Source organism: Aethalodelphis obliquidens, unplaced genomic scaffold, assembly GCF_003676395.1.
Source record: "Aethalodelphis obliquidens isolate GAN/ISIS:26980383/991018 unplaced genomic scaffold, ASM367639v1 scaffold18, whole genome shotgun sequence".
Taxonomy (NCBI): Eukaryota; Metazoa; Chordata; class Mammalia; order Artiodactyla; family Delphinidae; genus Aethalodelphis; species Aethalodelphis obliquidens.
In genome coordinates, this window is record NW_020837962.1 from 25,005,002 (window position 1) to 25,026,487 (window position 21,486).

The window sequence follows — 21,486 nt, forward strand, 5'->3', positions numbered from 1 at the left end:
AAGTTGTGGTGTCTTCATACAATGGAATACTTCTCAGCGATAAAAAGAAACAAACTCCTGGTACAGTAATGTGGGAAAACCTCAAGACCATTATATCAAGTGAAAGAAGGCAGTCTTAATACTGTTTGGTTCCATGTAGATAAAGTTCTAGAACAGATGAAACTAATCAATAGTGATAAAAATCAGAACAGTTGTTAGTTGTGGTGGGCAGAGAAGGAGGGATTGACTAGAAAGGGAAAAAAAGGACTTTATGGGGAGATGAAAATGTTCTAAATCTTGAGTGGTGGTGAATCCATGGGAATATATATTTATCAAAACTCAAACTGTATACTTAAGGTCTGTACATTTCACTGAATGTAAATTAATCCTCAAGAAAAAATAAATTTAGAAAAAGCAAACCTGCAGGGAAAGGGCAGAGCACTAATGAATAAGTCTTTGACAATGCAATTTCAGACACTTGGACCCCGGGTACAAAGAGGCTCTGCTGGGGGACAAATGACAACACTAAGGAACAGCTTTGTGAGTGGGGTCAGACCCCACAGTCTCTACTAACAGACATCCCGCAACCAATAAACATACAAACTAAGCGAAAGCAATGTGCGTGCCAAACAAATGAAGCTTCAAGACAAGTTCCATAGATCTTTTTCCAACTGATTTGCAGGTCCCTGGCCCTCCTACTCAGAAATTCAGGGGCCACCAGTGTGAACCTCAAATCACTTAGGCAGTCAGCCATTCAGACACAGCCCCCTCCCCCATGCATTTGCAAGCACTCGTCTACCTTCTCAACTCCCTAGATTCACTAGTATGCCCCATGCACTCTTCTAAATCACTGGACTAAGTGATTAAATGAGTAAAGATAGTCCAAGTAACACAGTTACAACAGTGCTGGAGTTGTAGCAAATGCCCAAGAGACATCAGATACCATTGCAGCTTCCATTTCTGCCTCTTTCTCTAGTTCTCCTTCAGCCCCACTGGATCCAAAGGAGCACTTGGGCAACAGTCATGGATAGGTTTTCTTGACTTTTTCAGAATTTCTGAATGAACTATAGGAGCCTCCCCAAGAGATAAGAGACCAGAGAGTAGAGTTTTTCTCTCTGAGGGCCTAATTGCTCAGCCAAGTTCACCATACCCTAGAACTTCAGGGGGCTCCTGAATACCAATGCTTTATACTTAAGCAAATTGAGGCTTAAGACAGTAAAATGGGTTTCACCAAGCTTCCCAAACTGTCAGAACTGTGTTAGGACTTTGCACTTTGCTGTCTTGCCCTCTAGGACTGACAGGCAGACATTGCAACCAGCAGGTGCTCAGTAAATGCCTTTATGAAATATGTACTGGGGGGCGGAAAAAGTTGTCTCCTTTCCAAGGTAGTGAGAAGTTCAAAACTTACTGTAATAAATGTGCATGTTCTAGACAAATTAAATTGTGTTGAATCCTGAGGATTTTCTTTGATTTTTTACAACCAGATTTTGTTTTTCTTCCAGGTGAGAATACACTTTATTTTCCTGGGTTACACAGGGAAACTTAGGCAACTGAGTTGAAATATCTATTTAATTTCTAGTCCAGGAAAGGCAGTGTAACAGAAGGGGGAAAGCAGAGACTCAGGAGCGTAACTCACTCTAACTTCTGAGTTACTTACAAACAACTCCACATCTCTGGATCATAACTGCCTACACTGCAAGGTTATGGTGGGAGCCTCAGACCATGCCTAGCAGAATGTTGGACACATAGCCGGATCTCAACAAACACAGTAGAGCTTTTCCTTTCTCTAGGTCTATGGGATCACTGGCTCTGAGCCCCACGACCCATAGCCCATCACCCCCTGCCCATTCCAAATCTCTCCCCGGGTCATTGGTTCAGAAACAGAGTAGATCATGAGGGCTGTCTTAAGCAAAGCAATGAAGTCACATTCAGGTCCAGCTTTAACTCAGGCCACGAGGAACTGGAGAAGAGTAACATTTCAAGTATCAAGAACAAAGCAACAAAAGAGGAGATGGGCACCCTGAGCTCCAAACTTCAAACCTTAGACCAAGCCACGATTCCAAAACAGCCTCAAACTGGGGCACAACAAAACATTATGTAACCAGAAAGCTCCTTTATTTATTCCATTGGCAAACATTTCCTGCTTGGTTTTGTATAAACATGGGTGCAGAATTTCCTAGCAGTCGTATCTTCTGTCGGGCCAGCTAGCATTACCCTGTTTGGTTCGGAGGGTTGACCTCATTGTTTCAGCAGCTCTCTTCTCCCCCTCACACCAGACACTTTGGTGAACTGGCTCCATGAAGGGATGGAGGTTTAGGTTAAATTCTTCTGGCTTAACAACACAAGCAGACTGAGTTGTCCCAAAGTAGCATCAGCAACATGAAAGAAACCCTTCTGCCCGAGGACGTGGAGCTCAAGGAGTCGCTCAGCTTTTCTGAAAGGTGAAAAGAAGGACAAGATGCATGAGGGCTTAACCCAGGTGGGGTTGGTCTTGGTAAGACCACGTGTACATGAGAGAACTTGGCATGTTCCAGGAGCTCTTCTAAGAACTTCACACAGTTTAAATCATTCCATGCACACCCACAATCCTATAAGAGACACACTATTTCATAAGCACACCTTAGAGATGTCGTGGGTTCAGTTCCAGACCACCATAATAAAGCAAATATCACAACAAAGTGAGTCACACAAATCTTTTAGTTTCCCAGGGATGTAAAAGTTATGTTTACACTATATGTAGCCTATTAAGTGTGCAACAGCATCATGTCTAGAAAAATGAACATACCTTCCTTAAAAAATACCTTATTGCTAAAAAATGCTAACCGTCCACTGAGGCTTCGGTGAGTCATAGTAGTAACATCAAAGATCACTGATCACAGAAAGAGAAAAACAAATATCGTATCATAGCTCTTTTATGTGGAATCTAGAAAAATTATACAGATGAACTTATTTGCAAAGCAGAAATAGAGACACAGACGTAAAGAGTGACATATATACACTACCAAATGTAAAATAGATAGCTAGTGGGAAGCAGCCGCATAGCACAGGGAGATCAGCTCGGTGCTTTGTGACCACTTAGAGGGGTGGGATAGGGAGGGTGGGAGGGAGAAGAAAAAGGGAGGAGATATGGGGATATGTATAGCTGATTCACTTTGTTATAAAGCAGAAACTAACACACCCTTGTAAAGCAATTATACTCCAATAAAGATGTTAAAAAAGAAAAATAAAGAATGGACATATGGAAATGAAGGGGAGGGGGGGAATGAATTGGGAAAATGGGATTGACATATATACACTACTATGTATAAAATAGATAACTAATGAGAACCTACTGTATAGCACAGGGAACTCTACTCAATGCTCTGTGGTGACCTAAATGGGAAGGAAATCCAAAAAAGAGGGGATATATGTATACGTATAGCTGATTCACTTTCCTGAACAGCAGAAACTAACACAACATTGTAAAGCAACTATACTCCAATAAAAATTAATTTAAAAGAAAGATCGCTGATCACAGATCACCATGACAAGTAGAATGATAATGAACAGCTTTAAAATATTGTGAGGATTACCAAAATGTGACACAAAGACACAAAGTGAGCAAATGCTGTTGGAAAAGTGGCGCCAATAGACTTGCTCGACGCAGAGTTGCCACAAACCTTCAATTTGTAAAAAATGTAGCATCTGCGAGGTGCACTAAAATGAAGCACAATAAAAGGGGTATACCTTTATTTGCATTTTACAGATGAGGAGAGTGAGGCACAGGGATCAAGATGACAAGGCTGGGCTTCCCTGGTGGCACAGTGGTTGAGAGTCCGCCTGCCGATGCAGGGGACACGGGTTCGTGCCCCAGTCCAGGAAGATCCCACGTGCCACGGAGTGGCTGCGCCCGTGAGCCATGGCCGCTGAGCCTGCACGTCCAGAGCCTGTGCTCCGCAACGGGAGAGGCCACAGCAGTGACAGGCCCGCATACCACAAAAAAAAAAAAAAAAATAGATGACAAGGCTAATAAACAGCAGAGCCCATATTCAAATCCAGACAGGTAAGCTCTGGACTCTGAGGTCTTATCCACTTGCCACACCACACCACTCGAGATACAGTTTCCAGGAAAAATAAAGTGGAACAGATTTGAATGTGTCTCCCATGCACCCCAGCTCCCTGCCTCAGCCAACATGTTCCTTGCACACAATAAACATGTATTGAGAGACACCATGTCCTGGGCTATGTCCTAGGAATTCCGAGCTAAATAGGCCATGGATCCTGTTCTCTAAACCGGTACATTCACCACTAGCCACATTTAACAAGATTAAATTTAATTTAATTTAATTTAAATTTATTTCCTCCACCGCACTAGCCATATTTCAGATATTGAATAGCCACACGTGGCTAATGGTTAGTGTATTGGACAATGTAGATACAGAACATTTCCATCATTGCAGGAAGTTCTATTAGAGAGCAATGTTCTAGACTTTGCTACTCAAAGAGTGTTCCCTAGACCTGCAGCATCAACATCACCCAGGATATTGCTGGAAATGCAGAGTCTCAGCCCTGCCTCAGCCCTACTGGATCAGAATCTTCATTTTAACAAGATTCCTAGGAGACTCATGTGTACCTTAGACTTTGAGAAGCACTTCAGTCTAGAAACTTTTTTCTGCCCTACTACTGGAACTTAGATGAGCTAAGACTGGAAACTCAATTGAATGCAGGAGCCAGAGTGTTCTCAGGAGCTCACAGCAAAAGGGTCCTGATGGGAATTGCTATCATCATGGCCCTTGGAATAGAAAATAGCACACTTGGAGCTTATGTCAAGGAAGGGGCAATAGGCTGTTTGGGGGCAGTGGTGGAGGTGGGTGAGAAGAGGGCTGAGATAGCAAAGCTGTACATAAACATAAATATCAATGACAGCCAGCAATAATAATCATAAGCAACATTATTGAATGTGTACTATGGGATCGATACTTGTGGTCGACATGGAAATGCGCCACACAGACCCCTCTTCAGGAAGGGCTTGCTGTCCAGTTGCAGGGTATGCATTCGGCACACAGCCTCCAGCTGTCAGCTCCTTCAGGGTCTGCCTCAGTCACAGGGTCCCCAAGCCCAAACACACCCCTTTTTGGGTAGCCCACATCAAATGAATGGTCTAGAAAGAAATTTGAAGGCTTGCTCGTCTTGACCCAACTCAGGAGAGCTCTGGAAGGCTGTTCTAGCTTAGGGCTCATGCCTGGTTGGCTGAGGCTTTGTCACAGTTTCCACAGATTGACTTCTTCTTTTTCCCAATCCTTAATAAACATCTTGCATCCCAAACACTGTACCAGTGTCCACTTCCACGACTCCAAGAAATATTCATTCATAAGAGTCAATAGTTATAGTAAGTACTGAGATCCAATCTGTTCATCTGATAAAAGTCTCATTTTATTTTTAAAAAGAAGAAATGAGAGAAAAGATGGAGGAAGGAAGGAAGAAAGGAAGGAAGGAAATTAATGGCAGTTAAATACTTCCTGAGATTCACAACACACCACCATAGGTCCCAAGAAAATCAAATTTGTGACACTTTGGGACCATTATGAAAGTAGTAGCCAGTGATCAAGTGAGCACCAGCCTGGATGAGGAAGAGAGAAATAGAAACATCTCCCCTCTGCTCTCATACTGCTAAGTCTTTCAGGTTCTACAAGAGGAGTGCAAGAAGTAGGGCATAAAGGAGAGACTAAGGGCAAGTTGGAACATGAATCTCAGTAAGGTCTAACTGGGTTTCCAGAAGTTTCTTTGCTTCTTTCAACTTATGGAACCATCTTTTTATAAGAAGTAATAGTAAGGAATACTATTGATCTTTTACTATGTGACAAGCAAGTGTGCTAAGAACTATATGTGTATTATATCAATTATCACTCAAACAACACTAGGTTCGTGAGGCAGATGTTATTGGTGAATAAATACTCATTCTGCCTGCCTCTTTCCATGGGAAAAGCATAATTACCCAGCCCTCCAATGTTGAACTTGGCCCTATGACTTATTTGACCAATGAAATATGAATTAATGCAAGTGGAGGCTCTGACTGGGATTGTTCAATGGTTTGGCTCCCTCTCTTATGCTCCTAACATCCCCCTCTCAGAACTACTTCCTTTTCAGCCTGGTATCTGTGAAGTAGAACTGAACCCACCTTTCAGTCTAGAACAAGCTGCATAGTTGACCTACAGACTCTTGAGGAAGAAAATAATATTTCTGGTCATAAACCACTGAGACTGCAGAGGGAGCTGTTTGTCACGCAGCACTATTGTAGTAAAAGCTAACTAATACAGACATGGTCTGTACTTATTTTTAGATGAGGAAATTCAGGTACAGAAAAGTTAAGTGACTTGACCAAGTTCACACAGATAAATTATTGGAGAAGCTGAAATTTAAACCAAGCAATAAAACTCAAACAGCATTGTTAATCCCTGCTTTATAAGGCATATTCAATGTTAGAGATAAATACTGTGATGTCATTCTATTTGAAATGTTAAGAGATCTTTGAATTCCACCTCCAACCAAGATTCAGTTATTTTATTTCCTAGGTCTTTTTAAGCATTCTTAGATGGTAGTGTCTATGAATAGGCCCAACATTTACATATGATTACTATGAATATTGTAACCAAAGAAATGACAATAAAATGTCCAATCGTTGGTTCAAGATATATGCACATTATTTACATTTTCATAAGATAGTGAGTTATTATTGAAAATTACCTGATTTTCTTATCAATGGAAAACTGAGGGCAATTCCAACAGCAAAAGTATTGAGGAACAGGTTAGAACAGTCATATCTCTAAGCCTGTGCGCTTTAAGAGATGTAAGCCTTTAAGAGAAAAAAATATAAATGAGGAATGGTAACTTGCATTTAATTACACTTTTAATTGAAATAATTAATTATATGTTTTCTTTTCAATTTTAAAAAATAGGGATCACAAAAATCTTACCCCTTATTACTTCATACTCACAATCAAATTTTCCTACATAATACTGAAATGTATACAATTAAGTCAAATGATTTATGTCAAACCTCCCCCACCCCACCCTTTTTTTTTTTTCATTAACTGAATTTAGACCACAAGAAATTCTTGAACCTTCCTGGGAAATTTCAAGACCCCAACAGATCTTCCACACACACCCTTCCTCAGAACAACTCCATCCATCATCCCCTGCCACTGAGGCTGCTTTCACAGCCCTTAGAGAAGATAAACTTGTGACCCAAGCTGGGAAGTTGGGACTGACTCACGCTGAGAAATGGAGCAGTGTAGAGGGCATCTGGTACTTTAATTTATTCCTTCAGACTTCCCACTGCCCTTACCAGAAGCTTATTGCCACAGTCCCTCGGACTCTTTCAACTCAAACCCTTTATACACCTCGCTAGAGATGCATAACTATAAAAGTTCCACACCATTAGTTCAGATTCTTTCCAGACCCTTTCAGAAGGTCTGCCCTAAAGACAGTCACATGCAGTAAATGACCTCAAAAGGAACATGCCACAAAATACTTACTGGAAAGATGATCTAGGATGGAAGAGGCATAACAAGGAAAGGCATTTTAAGACTCTGCCTCTAATTGTCTGAAATCCATTTTACCTCTTTTAGCCTATGAATGCCACGAACAAAATGGCGATACCAATATTGTTCCCATTACCTCCATGCTGGAAGAACAAATTGCTCTTTTGTGGCTCTCCAGAGGGTCTTCCATAAGTGGCTTCCAAAAGACATCTGAAAAGGGAAGAAAGCATATTACAGCTGCAAAGTAAAATAAAGTGCCTACCAGTTTTATATACTCAATACGAGGTCTGCTGTAAGCCCAGCCCTGCGCAAGGCATGATGGGAAGTGCACAGTAATGATGAAGCCCTCATCCCTTCCTTCAAGAAAGGAACCGGGTATTTGTTCAGCAAATAACTGTGTGCAACAAGATTAAGATATGTCCCTGTCCCTGAGAAAGAATACGAGAGCAAATCCATTAATTACCCTGATTTCTGGGACTTCACTCACAGTCTGTAAGGGGAGAGAAAACTGACACTAAATAATTCTAGTAAATAAAACAGGAAGTGATACATGCCTAGGAGAGACTCAGTGGACAATACGGAGTTGAGGAGAATGGAAATTACTTAGAGGTAAGGGGGGAATTGATTGAGGAAGACTTTGAGTGGGTCTTTTTCTTTTTTTAATTGATTTTTATTGGTGTATTGTTGATTTACAGTGTTGTGTTAGTTTCAGGTGTACAGCAGAGTGAATCAATTACACATATACATATACCTACTCTTTTTTTAGATTCTATTCCCATATAGGTCATTACAGAGTACTGAGTAGAGTTCCCTGTGTGAGTCTTAAAAGACAGGATTTGGACATATGCAGATGGAAGGAGGGTAAACTAAACAGAAGAGAATTCTATTCATATGAGCAGAGGATACAAAGTGGGGAAACAGAGTATATGGAAATAACAGTTCCCTTTCACTCAACTGTTGGGGACATAGTGGACACAAATGGGAAATAAGATGGAAAAGTAAGCTGGGAGGAGATTTCAGAGGACCATGACTAGGAGGCTCAGAAAATTGGCATTTATTCAAAATCTCTTCTGCTGAGTTCTGGGTGTTAGGAATACAGAATGGGCAATGATCCGGGATACTCTCCTGGTGTGACCAGACCAGACTGCTTTTATCTAGTTGACCTACTAGACTTCCTGGACAAGATTTCATTCGGGAGACCACATACAAAACCACTACTGTCAGCAAATTCAATCTGTGCAAGGATTAAAGATGGTCAGGTGAGTCAGAAGATCAGATGCCAAAAGATGAATCTGGTAGTAGCAGCGTGTATGATGGATTCAAGGGAGGGGAGTGTCAACTTGGGAAGATGGATTAAGACGTTATTGCAGCATCCCCAGGTAGAGGTACTGGGGGCCTAAACTTAAGCCCAGCAGCGTGGGAGAGGAGACTGGGCACTTACCAGTAGTACAAAGAGGTCAACCTTCTGGGCCTTGGAAGCAAGCAGAATACAAAGGGAAGTCAAGGGTTTTGAGCCTGGAAGATAAGATGCTGTTGCAGAAATAGGGGGCACAGAACAGAAGACAAGTTTGGAAATTAAAAAGCCAAGTTAGGGAAATAGTATTAAGATTGAGGTTCTGGCGAGATTTCCAGAGGGCAAATAACTTGGTGGGAATGTCTTGCAAGCAGTTGAGGAAAAAAATCTCTCTGGATAAACACACACATAAGAGATGAGCACATGAAACAGTTAATCTTATACAGGAGGGTATTTTTTTAATTAAGTGTAAATGTTTATTACATGCCAGACTCTGTTTAACTATTTGCTTCCCAAATATGTCAGGTGCACAAGATATGGCCCTGGACCCTTTGTTCTTCCTGCTGCTTATTCTCCTACGCAGAGATCTCATTTACTATCAGCTTGAAAAATCCACATTCCATATGTGTCTCCAGCCCTATACCTCCAGCTGCCTGCTAAAGACAGCCACCTGACATGGGCATCCCAACCCAATCAAGGCAAGGATAGGCTCATCCCCTTCTCTCCCCTTTAACTGGTGTTTCCTCCAAATCTCCCTATTTCTTTGCACAGGGACTTCAAATTGTGGTGCCTCAGACCTCCCCATGCTCATGACACAGTCATCCTAGAAGAGCACTTTATAACATGATGTACCCCTGCTCAAAGCCTTCGGGCTCCCTAATGTGGACAGAATGAAAGCCAAGCTTCTCAACCAAGGTTTCAAGTCCATCCCCGGGTCCATCCCAAATTACCTTTCCAATTGAAGTTCCCACTGTCTCTCTGCCCAAACCTCCTCCAAGGAGACATCCTGCATGTGACTCTCAAGCATGCTCACCTTGATGCCTTCCCACCATCTCAAGGAGATTGGCAATCCTTCCTTCTGCCAGGCATTATTCTGCCCCAGTTTTTTCTTCATCTGACCCATCCCATCCCCTGAGCCTTGGAAAAAGTCCCATCTGGTCCTGAACATCTTGTCCATTCCAGGCTAGAGGTGGTGCTTCCTCTACACTCACTAAAAAGCCAGATGGCATCTGCATAGCTATTTCCCCATATGGGATATGGGGTTATAACAGTACCTATATGATAGGATCATAAGTAAATAAATGCTCAATAAATCATTATTATGATCATTGTTATTATACGTTAGACATTGGGCTAGGCATTTAGGGATCTAAGTTGGAGTAAGATACAGTCCCTGACCTCAGGAGCTCAAAATCCACTGGGGGAGAAAATGGATTGGGGAGGGAAAAATGCAAGGAAAAAGGATGCTTTTTCACTATCTTGTCTAATTATCTTTTCTAGCATGTAAGTCATGACTCTTCTACATGATTGTAAGCCTTGGAGAAAGTAAATTTAATATTTTCTTGAACAGCTGTTTGGAAAATGTATCCTATTTCTTGTGTGTGTGTGTGTGTTTTACTTCGTCCAGGAGACTGTGCACTAAATAATTATATTTTCACAGGATAAACATTTTAGTTCCAAGAATCAGGGATTTTTACTCATCTGACAACACTTCGGATTAATAGCCCAATATTTAGCATCTTCCACCGAGAGCTCCTCAACCTTAGGCATGCACACACACATTCACAGACACACACACATTCACAGACACACACACACATTCACAGACACACACACAAACGACGCTCATCCCTAACTGGCCAATGTATATGTACTCAGTGACTTGAAAAAAGCACTGGAGCTAGAGGAAGAAGAAGAAGGAGGAAGCAGAGGAGGAGGGGGAAGGGAAAAATAGAAAAGAGACAAGAAAGGGGATAAAAAGAAATTCCATCTTCAGCTCACCTGTACAATAGGAATTGAGTATCTGAATTATCCTTGCCAAGCACCAGCCTACTCATCTGTAAAATGTGTGCACTAGATTGTGGCTCCCAAGTCCTAGTTGATTATAAGACTCTCATCTAGGGAGATTTGTTAAAATTCCTTTTCCTAGGCTCCACTCTGGACCTGCTAAATTAGAACTTCCAGGGGAGGCGCCTGAAACTCTCTACCTTTAAGAAAGCACTCCGGGCGATTACAATGATCAGTCAAGTTTAGGAATCCCTTTTCCAATTCTGATTCTCTTCACATTAAAAGACACACTCCTCCAAGGAGCTTCTGATACCCCGGAGTCGGGATCTGAGGCAGAGAGATCTTTACAGTTCTAAAAGAAAGGCTGTAATAAGGGACCGAGTCTCCTCCCTCCCTGTTTTGTCCACAGAAACACTTTCTTTTCATTTCCCAACTATGGTTTCTGATCAACATAAAAACGTTTTAACCATTTATGATTCTTTCACAAGACAGCTAAGAGCAAAGAAAACACTTTGATTATTTTGATATCCCTTAAGGACTTAAAGAAAGCTTTGAACATGTGACACAAAATCTCCCTCATCAGATAATTTTGTTGCAGTGGCTGAATTCGATTTGAATCAGATGCATATCTCCAATTGTTTCACTTACTCTACTGTGTTATTTTTAAATCGTATTGAATCCCCCCTGTTTACATAAAGATACATTTAAGGAATTATACTCAGCTTCACTGGCTTTGATCAAGCCTCTTCCATAAAATGCCACTTTGCTGGGGCTTTCACTCAATCACCTTAAGAGGAAACTTCTTTCCACTCTCCCAGGGGAGCTCCAGGGCTCTGCTTTGCAAACTTTAGAGTACACGTTTTTCTAGAAGAGCAAAACCACCTACAAGAGCTTCATAGGCAGAAAAGTTTCTAAGCTAATTCCCTGGAAATGTCTACACTCATTAAAAACAACCATGCGCTCCCATATATGATTGGGTACCTATATTCAAGCAGATAAAACCACCCTAATTCTCTAGGAAACTAACATTTAAAAAAGAAAGATGTTGTGTTTCTTTCTCCCAAGTTGTAGCACAGGAAACATGATCCCAAGCAGCCCCACTTTCTGGTTAAGGGCTCTATGGAAACTGAATGCCTGGCTGCATCTTTTGTGAGCTATGTGGATTTAAGCAAGGTACTCATGCTTTTTGTATCTCAGTTTCCCTGTCTGAAAAATAATAAGAATAGTGCCTACTTTTAAGGGGTTACTATGCAGTTTAAATTAGATAGTATATAAAAGGATGAAAATAAATCCTGCCATGTGGTAAATACCCCATGAGCACTAGCTATTATTTCTTTTTCCAGAGATTTAGCATTTGCGACAATGTAAGTGAAAAGATTCCTTATGCCCCATCTGTCCCATCACCTCGGCAGCAGTACACTGTCTTCCTGAATGTTTGGGTTTTGTCTATATTAAGAAGCCTGTTCAACCAGGTAAACACCTGCCCTGGCCAATAGACACTTCTATCTTCTTCCTCATTAAGTCTTGAAAGAGTTCCCCCATTCTTGGATGGTTGTCACTCTTCATTGAAGGACACAACTTTCTTTGCTCTGTTTCCTATAGCCTATGTCCCAAGTGCTCTATGTCATTGTGAAGTCATCTCTAATAACATCTGTACACCAAGTCAGAACACCTTTGCTTCAGCTTGTCCTCTACCGCTGCCATTTTAGAGGTGACAGATGCAAAAAATTGACCTCAGTTGACCTCAGTAGCTTGCATCCAGTAGACACCCAACAAATACTTGAGTAATTAAAATCGTCCCTCTTAATCCTCCCCCACTAAAGCACTCAGACTGTATAGCACGGTACTCTAAAAAATTATCTATCTAAGACTGTTTTAAAAGGGTGAAGGAGGTGGAAAGGAAGGAAGAGAAGATTAGGGTTGTGGATGTTTTGCCATGAAAAGCCAGGGACTCATATCTCTTGGAAGAGAAGACATGAGGATAAAATGGTGGGCACTTAAATAGAATTCCATCTATTCTATGCCCAGGTTCAAGCCATTATTTGATGTAGATGAGAAAGCATAGAACCTTAAGCCATTTCCAGGAAAATGACAGGAGAAGAGATACCCAGGGTGCTAGAGGAGTTACTTAACAGGGGAGATCGACAAGTCAAGTGGTCAAGTACATGTAAATAGTCCAGGGGTTCCCTGAACCAGACAGTCTTGAACAACATCAGCCCCTTTGCCACTGGCTCTCATATAGCTCATTTCCTACTGAGCAAGATGGCCCTGCATTCAACAAGGGAAAACCAAATCATGCAGAAAGCCAGTTTACCGGCAAAGCTTCCAGAAAGGAAGACATTTATCAGTAAGATAAGAAAACCTAAAATTTCATTGATTTAAAATTGAGGGTGTTGGGCTTCCCTGGTGGCGCAGCGGTTGAGAGTCTGCCTGCCGATGCAGGGGACACGGGTTCGTGCCCCAGTCCGGGAAGATCCCACATGCCGCGGAGCAGCTGGGCCCGTGAGCCATGGCCGCTGAGCCTGCACGTCCAGAGCCTGTGCTCTGCAACGGGACAGGCCACAACAGTGAGAGGCCCACGTACCGCAAAAAAAAAAAAAAAAAAAAAAAAAAATTGAGGGTATTGAGAGTAGGACGAATTTTACTAAAACACGTGATTTGAAAGGATGATCTTGATTTACTTCAGAACCGTGCATAATTAAGCTAAGATTGTAAGTTACTTTCCCTCAAGTGTTAAAAATAGAAAAACACTATTAGTGAAACATAATGTTCAAAGTACATGGCAAACAGTTGGCTCTTTATAAAATTTTTATTACATCCTGTTTATTGGGACACTAAAAACTCATCCTGTTCCCAAAGCTAACATCATGGTCAGAATTCTGATATTAATAAGAAATGTAATGAACCTTCAATATTTAGTTTATATCTAGAGGATGGGGAGAATGAACAGCTCTACACAGGAAAAATAATATGAATTATTCAGAAGAAAATTCTCCATAATAGCTTAATCTTCTCTGTTTCCACATATTTGTAACTGATATAGCTTCAGGAAGTAAAGAAGTTACACCCATCCTAGTTTTAACTGAAAAGGCCCATGGCATTCTGGGAGTAGTCTCTTTTTATCAGTGTTACTCTGGGGAACACAACAGCTCCTGGGTAATACCAGTCATTGGGAGATCAACCAAATTGCTAATTCTCTACCCCAAGGAAGTTGTCTAATTAATGTAAAAATCTCCAATGTAACACATTCCATCATCCTAAGGTTATAAAAAAAAAAAGAGATTGCTTGCTTTTATTTATTTATTTATTTATTGAGGGAGAGAAAGTTTATTAGCATCACAGGGTGCCGTTTTTCCCCACCCCATCCAAGCTTCCAGGTCTGAGGTCCTCGGTCATTTGGTAGGTTCAACCTGGAGGCCACTGCAGCTGTCGGCCCCCAAGTACATGAATGTGCAGGTGATACACAGATTGTGCGCCCAGCTGCCCATCGTTGATCACAAGTCGGTAGCCATCTCCCAGCCCCCCAGCCTTTGCTGTCTTCTTGGCCACAAGGAGAAGGTGTCCTAGAAGCTTCTGGTCTTCTTCCTCAGCCTGGCTAATGCAAGGAATGGGCTTCTTAGGAATGACCAGAAAGTGCACAGGAGCCTGAGGGACCACATCACGGAATACGAGACACTGCTGGTCCTCATACAGAACGTCAGCTGGGAGGCTTCGATCTAGGATCCAGGAGGAGATGGTTGGAGCTGCTCCCCGAGGAGCTGCCTTCTGGGCCTTGGACACTTCATTCCCATCAGTCACACCTGCAGCTCCTCGGACCCTGTGTCGACCTCGGTGCCTGGGCCTGTGCAGGCCGTCGTCCTGGTTCGTTTCTCCTGCGGCGAGGCTTTAAGAGAGGTTGCTGCGACCACCAGTCGGACCTCACCGCACAGCCCTGGAGCCTGAGCCTCGGGAGGGGCAACGTTCCCGGCAGGGCTGCGCACGCCGTGGGGAGCCGGGGAGGAACGCGGCCCCCCGCCTTGCAGGGCGTCAGAGCCGCGGGACCCCTCCATCGCCCCACGGCCACCTCTCACCTGCGCCGCCCGCGGCGCCGCCACCGCCTCTGCCCGGCGCGCCCCGCAGAGCCCGGCGGCCAGCACTATGGCCGCCGCCATCTTCCCCTCGGCCGCGCCGGGATCGCTTTTAAATTTCAAAATATCTTAATAAGAAAGTTTTTTAAATTAATAATAAAGGTGGTACAGGCAGCAAGGAAAATAACATAGGAATGAACTTTTATTTATGCAGAATTCACTTATTAAGTATATACTTTGTAGTCTGTGTTCTAGACAGAGAAACACAGGTTAATATGCCTGATCTTTTTTCTATTCTCTTTGTATGTATTTTTCGCAGCCATCTCTGTCACCAGGGCTGTGCCACCGTAGAATAACGTGTATATTCTTGGCCTGACGAAATGAGGCACAGCTGGCACGTAGGTTAAGAAGGAAACAGTGGAAACGTGAGCTGAAGCAGCACAAAATTTTGCATGTTAAAAAAATCTTGTAATAACCTATAATGAAAAGAATCTGAAAAAGAATATATATGTATGTATGTATAACGGAATCACTTTGCTGTACACTTGTAACTAATACATTGTAAGTTAACTATACTTCAATTAAAAAAAAACCTTAAAACAAATGAGTCACAGACATCTAAAGAATATATTATTTAAAGAAGACAGAAACTAAAGTGGTTATAGATTTGGAAAAGAGCAGAGGAGAGAAACAGTTAAAGGAACCGAGATTGGCCCCTCAGGGTGGCTGAGTAATATATGGAGTGTTATTAGATCAAAGTTCTCTATCTCTGAGGAGAAAACAACCAAAAATTGGCTTTAAGTCAGTCCAGAAAGATGTCAGCTTAGTTTTTAGGATGAATTCTTGGTGCCTAAGTTGATACGTATCATATTAGGTTACAAAGAGAAGTCTTGTAATCTCGCTCCCAGGAGATGCATGGATATGAGACAGGAAAGCCCCAGTAACATGCATGACCATGTCGAGTGGCTGATTCACCCAGAGCCAGAGGGACATACTAGAAGACTTCCTGGGGTTCTTGCAGGCTCAGGATTTTCTAATAATTCAACAAACATGAGGCTGTCGAAGCAACTGCTCTGCCCCGCGTTCAGCAATTTTGGCAAATCCCAAATACTTTTTCTTCATACAAATGAGGTTAACAGCAAGAACAGATTTTACAAGGACGTTTTACAACCAATCAGCACCTCACCGAATGGAATAAATACCTGCTTCTTTCTTAATGTAGTAAATGGCTGGACATAGTTTACCATACAGCCAGAGCTCAGTGCCATTAAAAGAACTGGTGGAAAAAAGTACCGTGTATGGAGGAACCATGTAGGTAAATCAGCATTTTGGAAAGAGAGTTAGTGGCCCTGGTGTTCCCAGGGGAGTTTCACTGGATTCTTTTAACCAAAGTCAATCTGCCACGTTGAGGAAACACAGGGTCAGCCTTAATGCTTTTGGTCCCAAGGGAAAGTTGTCCAGTTGCCAGAACATGAAACAAGAAAGAGGAGGAAAATTATCTCCTTTTCTGTCCCTGCTATGAGTAGTGATGAGAAAAAATGTATTCTATGGGAAGGTCTGCAAAGAGAAAGCCTTCTGCCTATTTCTCACTCTCTCGGCTGAGACTTGCTTCTGCCACGTGAGAGAGGCACTCATGGTACAACAGGCTGATAGGAATAAAAGAAATTTAGAAATTATCCAACTTAAAAAAATATATAGGACTTCCCTGGTGGTGGTGCAGTGGTTAAGAATCCTCTTGCCAATGCAGGGGACACGGGTTCGAGCCCTGGTCCGGGAAGATCCCACATGCCGCGGAGCAACTAAGCCCATGCGCCACAGCTATTGAGCCTGCTCTCTAGAGCCCACAAGCCACAACTACTGAGCCCATGTGCCACAACTACTGAAGCCTGTGCGCCTAGAGCCGTGCTCCGCAACAAGAGAAGCCACCACAATGAGAAGCCTGCGCAGCACAAGAGTAGCCTCCGTTCTCAGCAACTAGAGAAAACCTGCGTGCAGCAGCGAAGACCCAATGCAGCCAAAATTAAATAAATAAATTAATTGAAAAGAAACCTTGGGACCATATTATTCTGCCAAATAAGTCATACAGATGGAAAGTGAACTCCATGCTAGAAAGCTTCATGCTGGGCCTAGGTGTGTCACTAGTCTAGTCTTTGTGGAAAAAACAAAATAAAATCCTTTTCTCTTGTTCTTTGACTTCTTTTCGAGGTACAAAATGAAAAAGCTGCACCCCAGCTTGACTGGAGATCCCCCCGTAAAACAATTCAAACCATGTGAGAAAAACAATCATAACACTATCTATGGAAACAAAAATGGAAACTTTTAAAACTGTTACTAAGCAAAGACAACAACCGTGTCCCCCCTTCAGAGTTGATAAAAGATCATGAGGTTGAAATTCTGCACAGCACTTTGAAAACTAGAAGGCTCAGTCTTAGGACTTCATTTTTCTTTTAAAGCAAATACCTTTGAAAGCTTGCTGGATCCACACTGGCTCCATCCTCTGCTGTGTTTTTGATCTACGACACTCAGAAACAATTACTGTCATAGTCAAATACATGTGGATGATTTATAGCCCTCTATGCCACTTACACTTAAGAAAAATAATTCTCAAAGCATACTGATATTAGGACAAAACAAAATGGCCTTGAAAATGAACCAATCATGCACAAAAGCCATATTTTTTAAAATCAACAAATAAAAAGAGGACACAGTATTTTTGTTTGAAAGCTAATGAAATTGGAAACAAGGCAAGTCAATAAACTTTCTTCCAAACCCCCTTTCCCTACCCCTGGAAAGCATTTTATGAGATAACGAAAACCTCTAACACTGAGTGATGTGATTAAGTAATAAAAGGCTGATTTTTCTTCCTGTGTAACCTCCACAGGATGCTTATGAGAGCACGACAAAGGTCTATGTAAAGAGTTAACTGTGTGTTGGTGTAACCCCAGATTACAGGTGTTTGTTAAGGGAGATCCCACTGAGATTTTTCTTAAGACTGGTTGAAGAACAGCATCATTTTCTCTCACTCTAATGAGCTGGTTAGCAAGCGCCCCACCCCCCTTCCTAGAAGGCTCTGTTAACAGTGTACATGGGTGCATTGCCTCAGCCTGGAGTCTACCGGAAAAGCAAGCTTGCACACTTAAAATCTCGTGAGTCACAGATGAGTGCTGTATGGATGCCAGAGCTTGCATGAAGAACCAACTTTCCTTCCACGTGCTTCACGAGAGACTGCAGAGCCACTGCAGACATGCCATGCCGATGCACTAAGAGAAGATGGTTGGCTAACCTCAACCGCTGGGAATGTAACACTTAAAGGATAGCGCACGTGCTCCTTCCCTCCAGAGGGACAGTGCAGGGCACACCGCCTTGACCCAGACCGCTGCTCTGCAAGTTCCCGGTAACAAGCAGGTTAAGCCAGCCATAAATCAACCTTCCAACCAGGGCTTCATCACCCTACACCCTGGACTCTCAGGGCTTTGCAGCCATCTGAAATTTCTTTAGTGGGATTACCCTGATGGACACAGAATTCCTGGAGTCTGTCATTGTAGAAAGACTGCTTCCAACAATATTTATGAGAAGGTGCTTCCATGGCTCATCCTCACACTTTTCTCCTAATATTCAAACTGTTTGTATTCTAAATTCTTCTCCCAGAAAACCTTTACAGCAACAGATACATGTGTATGTGTGTGTGGTGGAGAGGTGGGCTCTAGTTTTAAAACTTTTTATTTTGAAACGATTTCAAATTTCAAGTTGCAAATGCTAAACCCCCCTTTCCACCAATTTAACAACTTTTAGTTATTTGCCATGTTTGCTTAATGCAGCCCTGCTTTCTTTCTGTGTGAGTGTGTGTGTGTGTATCCACGCAAAAATATAGATACATTAGCTCTGAACCATGTGACTGTATGCTGCATGTTTGATGTCTTACTCTGTAATACATCAATGTGTATTTCCTAAGAATAGAGTCTCTTACGTAATCACAGTACAGCTATCAAATTCAAGAAATTTAACATTGAATTTAAGAATTTTCTTCTAATCTACAGTCCATATACACATTTCATCATGTGTCCCCGGTAATGACCATCATAACAATTATTTTTTGGGTGAAGGATCCAGCTTGGGACCCCACAGTGCATTCAGTTGTCATGACTCTACAATCTCCTTGAACCTGAGAGCCATCACTCAACCTTTCAGTTACTTTATAGAATGTCCCTCAATTTGATATTTCCTTGTGATTAGGCTCATGGATCCCCTTTGGGACTGGAACACTACATAATGATGTGTTCTTCCCAAAATGTCCCATCTTGGGACCCGTAATACCACTTGCCCCTTTGTAGAGATGTTAATTTCTATCATTTGGTTAAAATGCTGTCCCATGTCTTTACTGCATAACTTTTTCCTTCTGTAGTTTTAGATACCTTGAGATTATGTAAGTATTCTGTTCTACATCGAACCTCCACCTTTAGATTAAGTATCAATTGATGACTCCTGCCTGAAGCCATTTTCATTCTAATGCTCATGTGTTTTCTTTTTTATTTAAGTAACATTGTAGAAACAACTCACTGAACACCATCACAGGGTAGGAAAAATCCCTTAGATTGTGTTAGCTCACAACTCACCAGGTTTCTTCATTCACAGGGTGACAATAAAAAGGAGAAAAGAAGGAAATACATGCACTACAAATGGGCCATGTTTGCCCCAACATGCTTTCCTTTTATCCTAGTTTCTCCAAAAGAGTCCTGTCCCCAGAGATGGGAGTGCAAGTCTGGAATCAGGACACCATCTTCCACTCCTTTGATTCAATATCAAGCATTTTTCATGATGATTACATGCAGTCACTAGTCCAGGGCATTTCCTCTCTTTTGTTTAAATTGCTTCTAGAATAAACATCTCAAAACTTAGGATGGCGGCCAACGGAAGATAATCTCTCGGGGGAAAACACTGGAATCCTCACAACTTCCATCAGTAAGAAGCAGAGGAAAATGCCAAGTTGCCATTCATTTCCAAAGATATTACACGACACAGTAAAGCTTCTCACCTTTAATTCCACAGAATGAAAGTTAGTCTTTCAAAATGTTAAATTTCATATATGGCAAATAAATCATACTGTAACATTTCCCATGGAAACAGAAAAACATATACATATATTATATATAGAACTTACAATTATACACACTTTTCCTTGCAAGAGGAGCTCCACGGATCTCAGAAATCTGATATGTTAATTATCAAGGGAATCTTATACTCCTCCATATGAAATGAAAGAAAGTGGGGGAATCTACTACCTATCCCTCTAGGGTTTATCTTGCTCACTAAAAATAAACATAGTTCCTTGAGGACAGATGGAAAATGTGAGGTGACAATTCGTTCTCCAAGAAAGCATGTGACTTCCCAAGAGCAAATTCTCACTTCAAGGTGTAGAATATTCAGATGCATAAAACACTCTCTAATCTGTAGGCAAGAAAGCCTACAAAAGCAATGATTATTCTGATAAAACTGTAGTTTGACTGAAAATCAAAACAAAGACAAGGGGACCAGGTCCAAAATATCGATGCTGATTTGGTCAGTGTTGCTTCCCTCATTCTTAATCAGAATCTGGTAACATGAGCTACTTCTTGTCATCTAATGAAGATTTGCTTGTCTTTCTTGCATTGGCATGTATTGTATTTAAAGATACTATATCAAAATCCCAGCAGGGCAGCCAAGTGAAAGAGACTAAACATCTACACATAGCATGAAAGCATACTGCACAGTATTACATGATATCTACTTTGTCAGGTCTTACTGTCTTTTAGAGCTGGAAGTAACTTCGATATTATTTTATAACCACTTTATTTTATAGGCAATGCAACACAGATACCATTTGAATACGTGTTCATTTCATAAATATTTAAACTATTTAAATATTTATTTGGTCAAAGAATCTTTATCACCTTTGCTTTGTGCCAGGAACAAGGCCAGGCCCTATTTATATGATGGGGAACAAGACAGATGTAATTGCTACTCTCACAAATATTGTGCCCTACTTGTGCAGTATTTACTGCTGGTAAAAACATCATAGTTTATTAAAAGTTTTCATGTAGATCAGCAGTGCTCAATAGAACTATAATGTGAGCCATATACAATATTTTAAAATATCCAATAGCCACATTTTTTAAGTGTAGAGAAGAGAAATTACTTTAACAATATACTTAATTTAACCCAGTATGTCCAAAATATTATCATTTAACATGTAGTCAACATAAAAAGTTACTAATGAGCTGTTTAACCTTCTTTTTTATACTAAATCTTTAAAATTCAGTGTGTACATTACATTTAGACCTCTCAATTCAGATGCTGAATTTTCATCAGAAATATTTGATTTGCATTCAGATTCCATAAAAGTTTACAGCTGAAAAAAGTAGATTGACAAATTCAAGTTATTCCAACTATTCTTAAAAGTTTTCTGAGAACTAAATCAAGCAGGTTTTAAATTTAAATGGAAATGAGTTAAAATTGAATACAACTGAATCCAGTTCCTCTGTCACACCAGTGTTATGCCAAGTACTCAGTAGCCCCATGTGGCCAGTGGCTGCCATACTGGGGGTACAGCTCTGAGTGATATCGTTTTATTTTCCTAGGAAAT

General features: G+C 41.4%; 1 protein-coding gene and 1 long non-coding RNA gene across 2 annotated transcripts; both read right to left on the reverse strand.

Moving 5' to 3' along the window:
- Nucleotides 1-2,109: 2,109 nt before the first annotated feature.
- Nucleotides 2,110-7,902, reverse strand: LOC113626579 (uncharacterized). Its single transcript, XR_003435192.1, has 3 exons — nt 7,636-7,902; nt 6,703-6,811; nt 2,110-2,413 (listed from the first exon to the last, which is right to left on the reverse strand). It is a non-coding gene; the product is annotated as an uncharacterized LOC113626579 (long non-coding RNA).
- Nucleotides 7,903-14,090: 6,188 nt separating this feature from the next.
- On the reverse strand, nt 14,091-15,383 carry LOC113626580 (histidine triad nucleotide-binding protein 2, mitochondrial-like). Its single transcript, XM_027118341.1, has 2 exons — nt 14,864-15,383; nt 14,091-14,609 (listed from the first exon to the last, which is right to left on the reverse strand). The coding sequence occupies exons 1-2, from the start codon at nt 14,949-14,951 to the stop codon at nt 14,206-14,208; spliced, it is 492 nt and encodes a 163-aa protein (XP_026974142.1). The 5' UTR covers nt 14,952-15,383; the 3' UTR covers nt 14,091-14,205.
- Between the last annotated feature and the right edge of the window lie 6,103 nt (nt 15,384-21,486).

Bases quoted from the DNA above. Each gene is read 5' to 3' on its own strand.
- LOC113626580 (XM_027118341.1), bottom strand. From the start codon at position 14,951: ATGGCGGCGGCCATAGTGCTGGCCGCCGGGCTCTGCGGGGCGCGCCGG. The intron at 14,610-14,863 runs GTGGCCGTGGGG...ACAGGGTCCGAG, and splicing joins GCGGGCGGCGCAGGTGAGAG to GAGCTGCAGGTGTGACTGAT.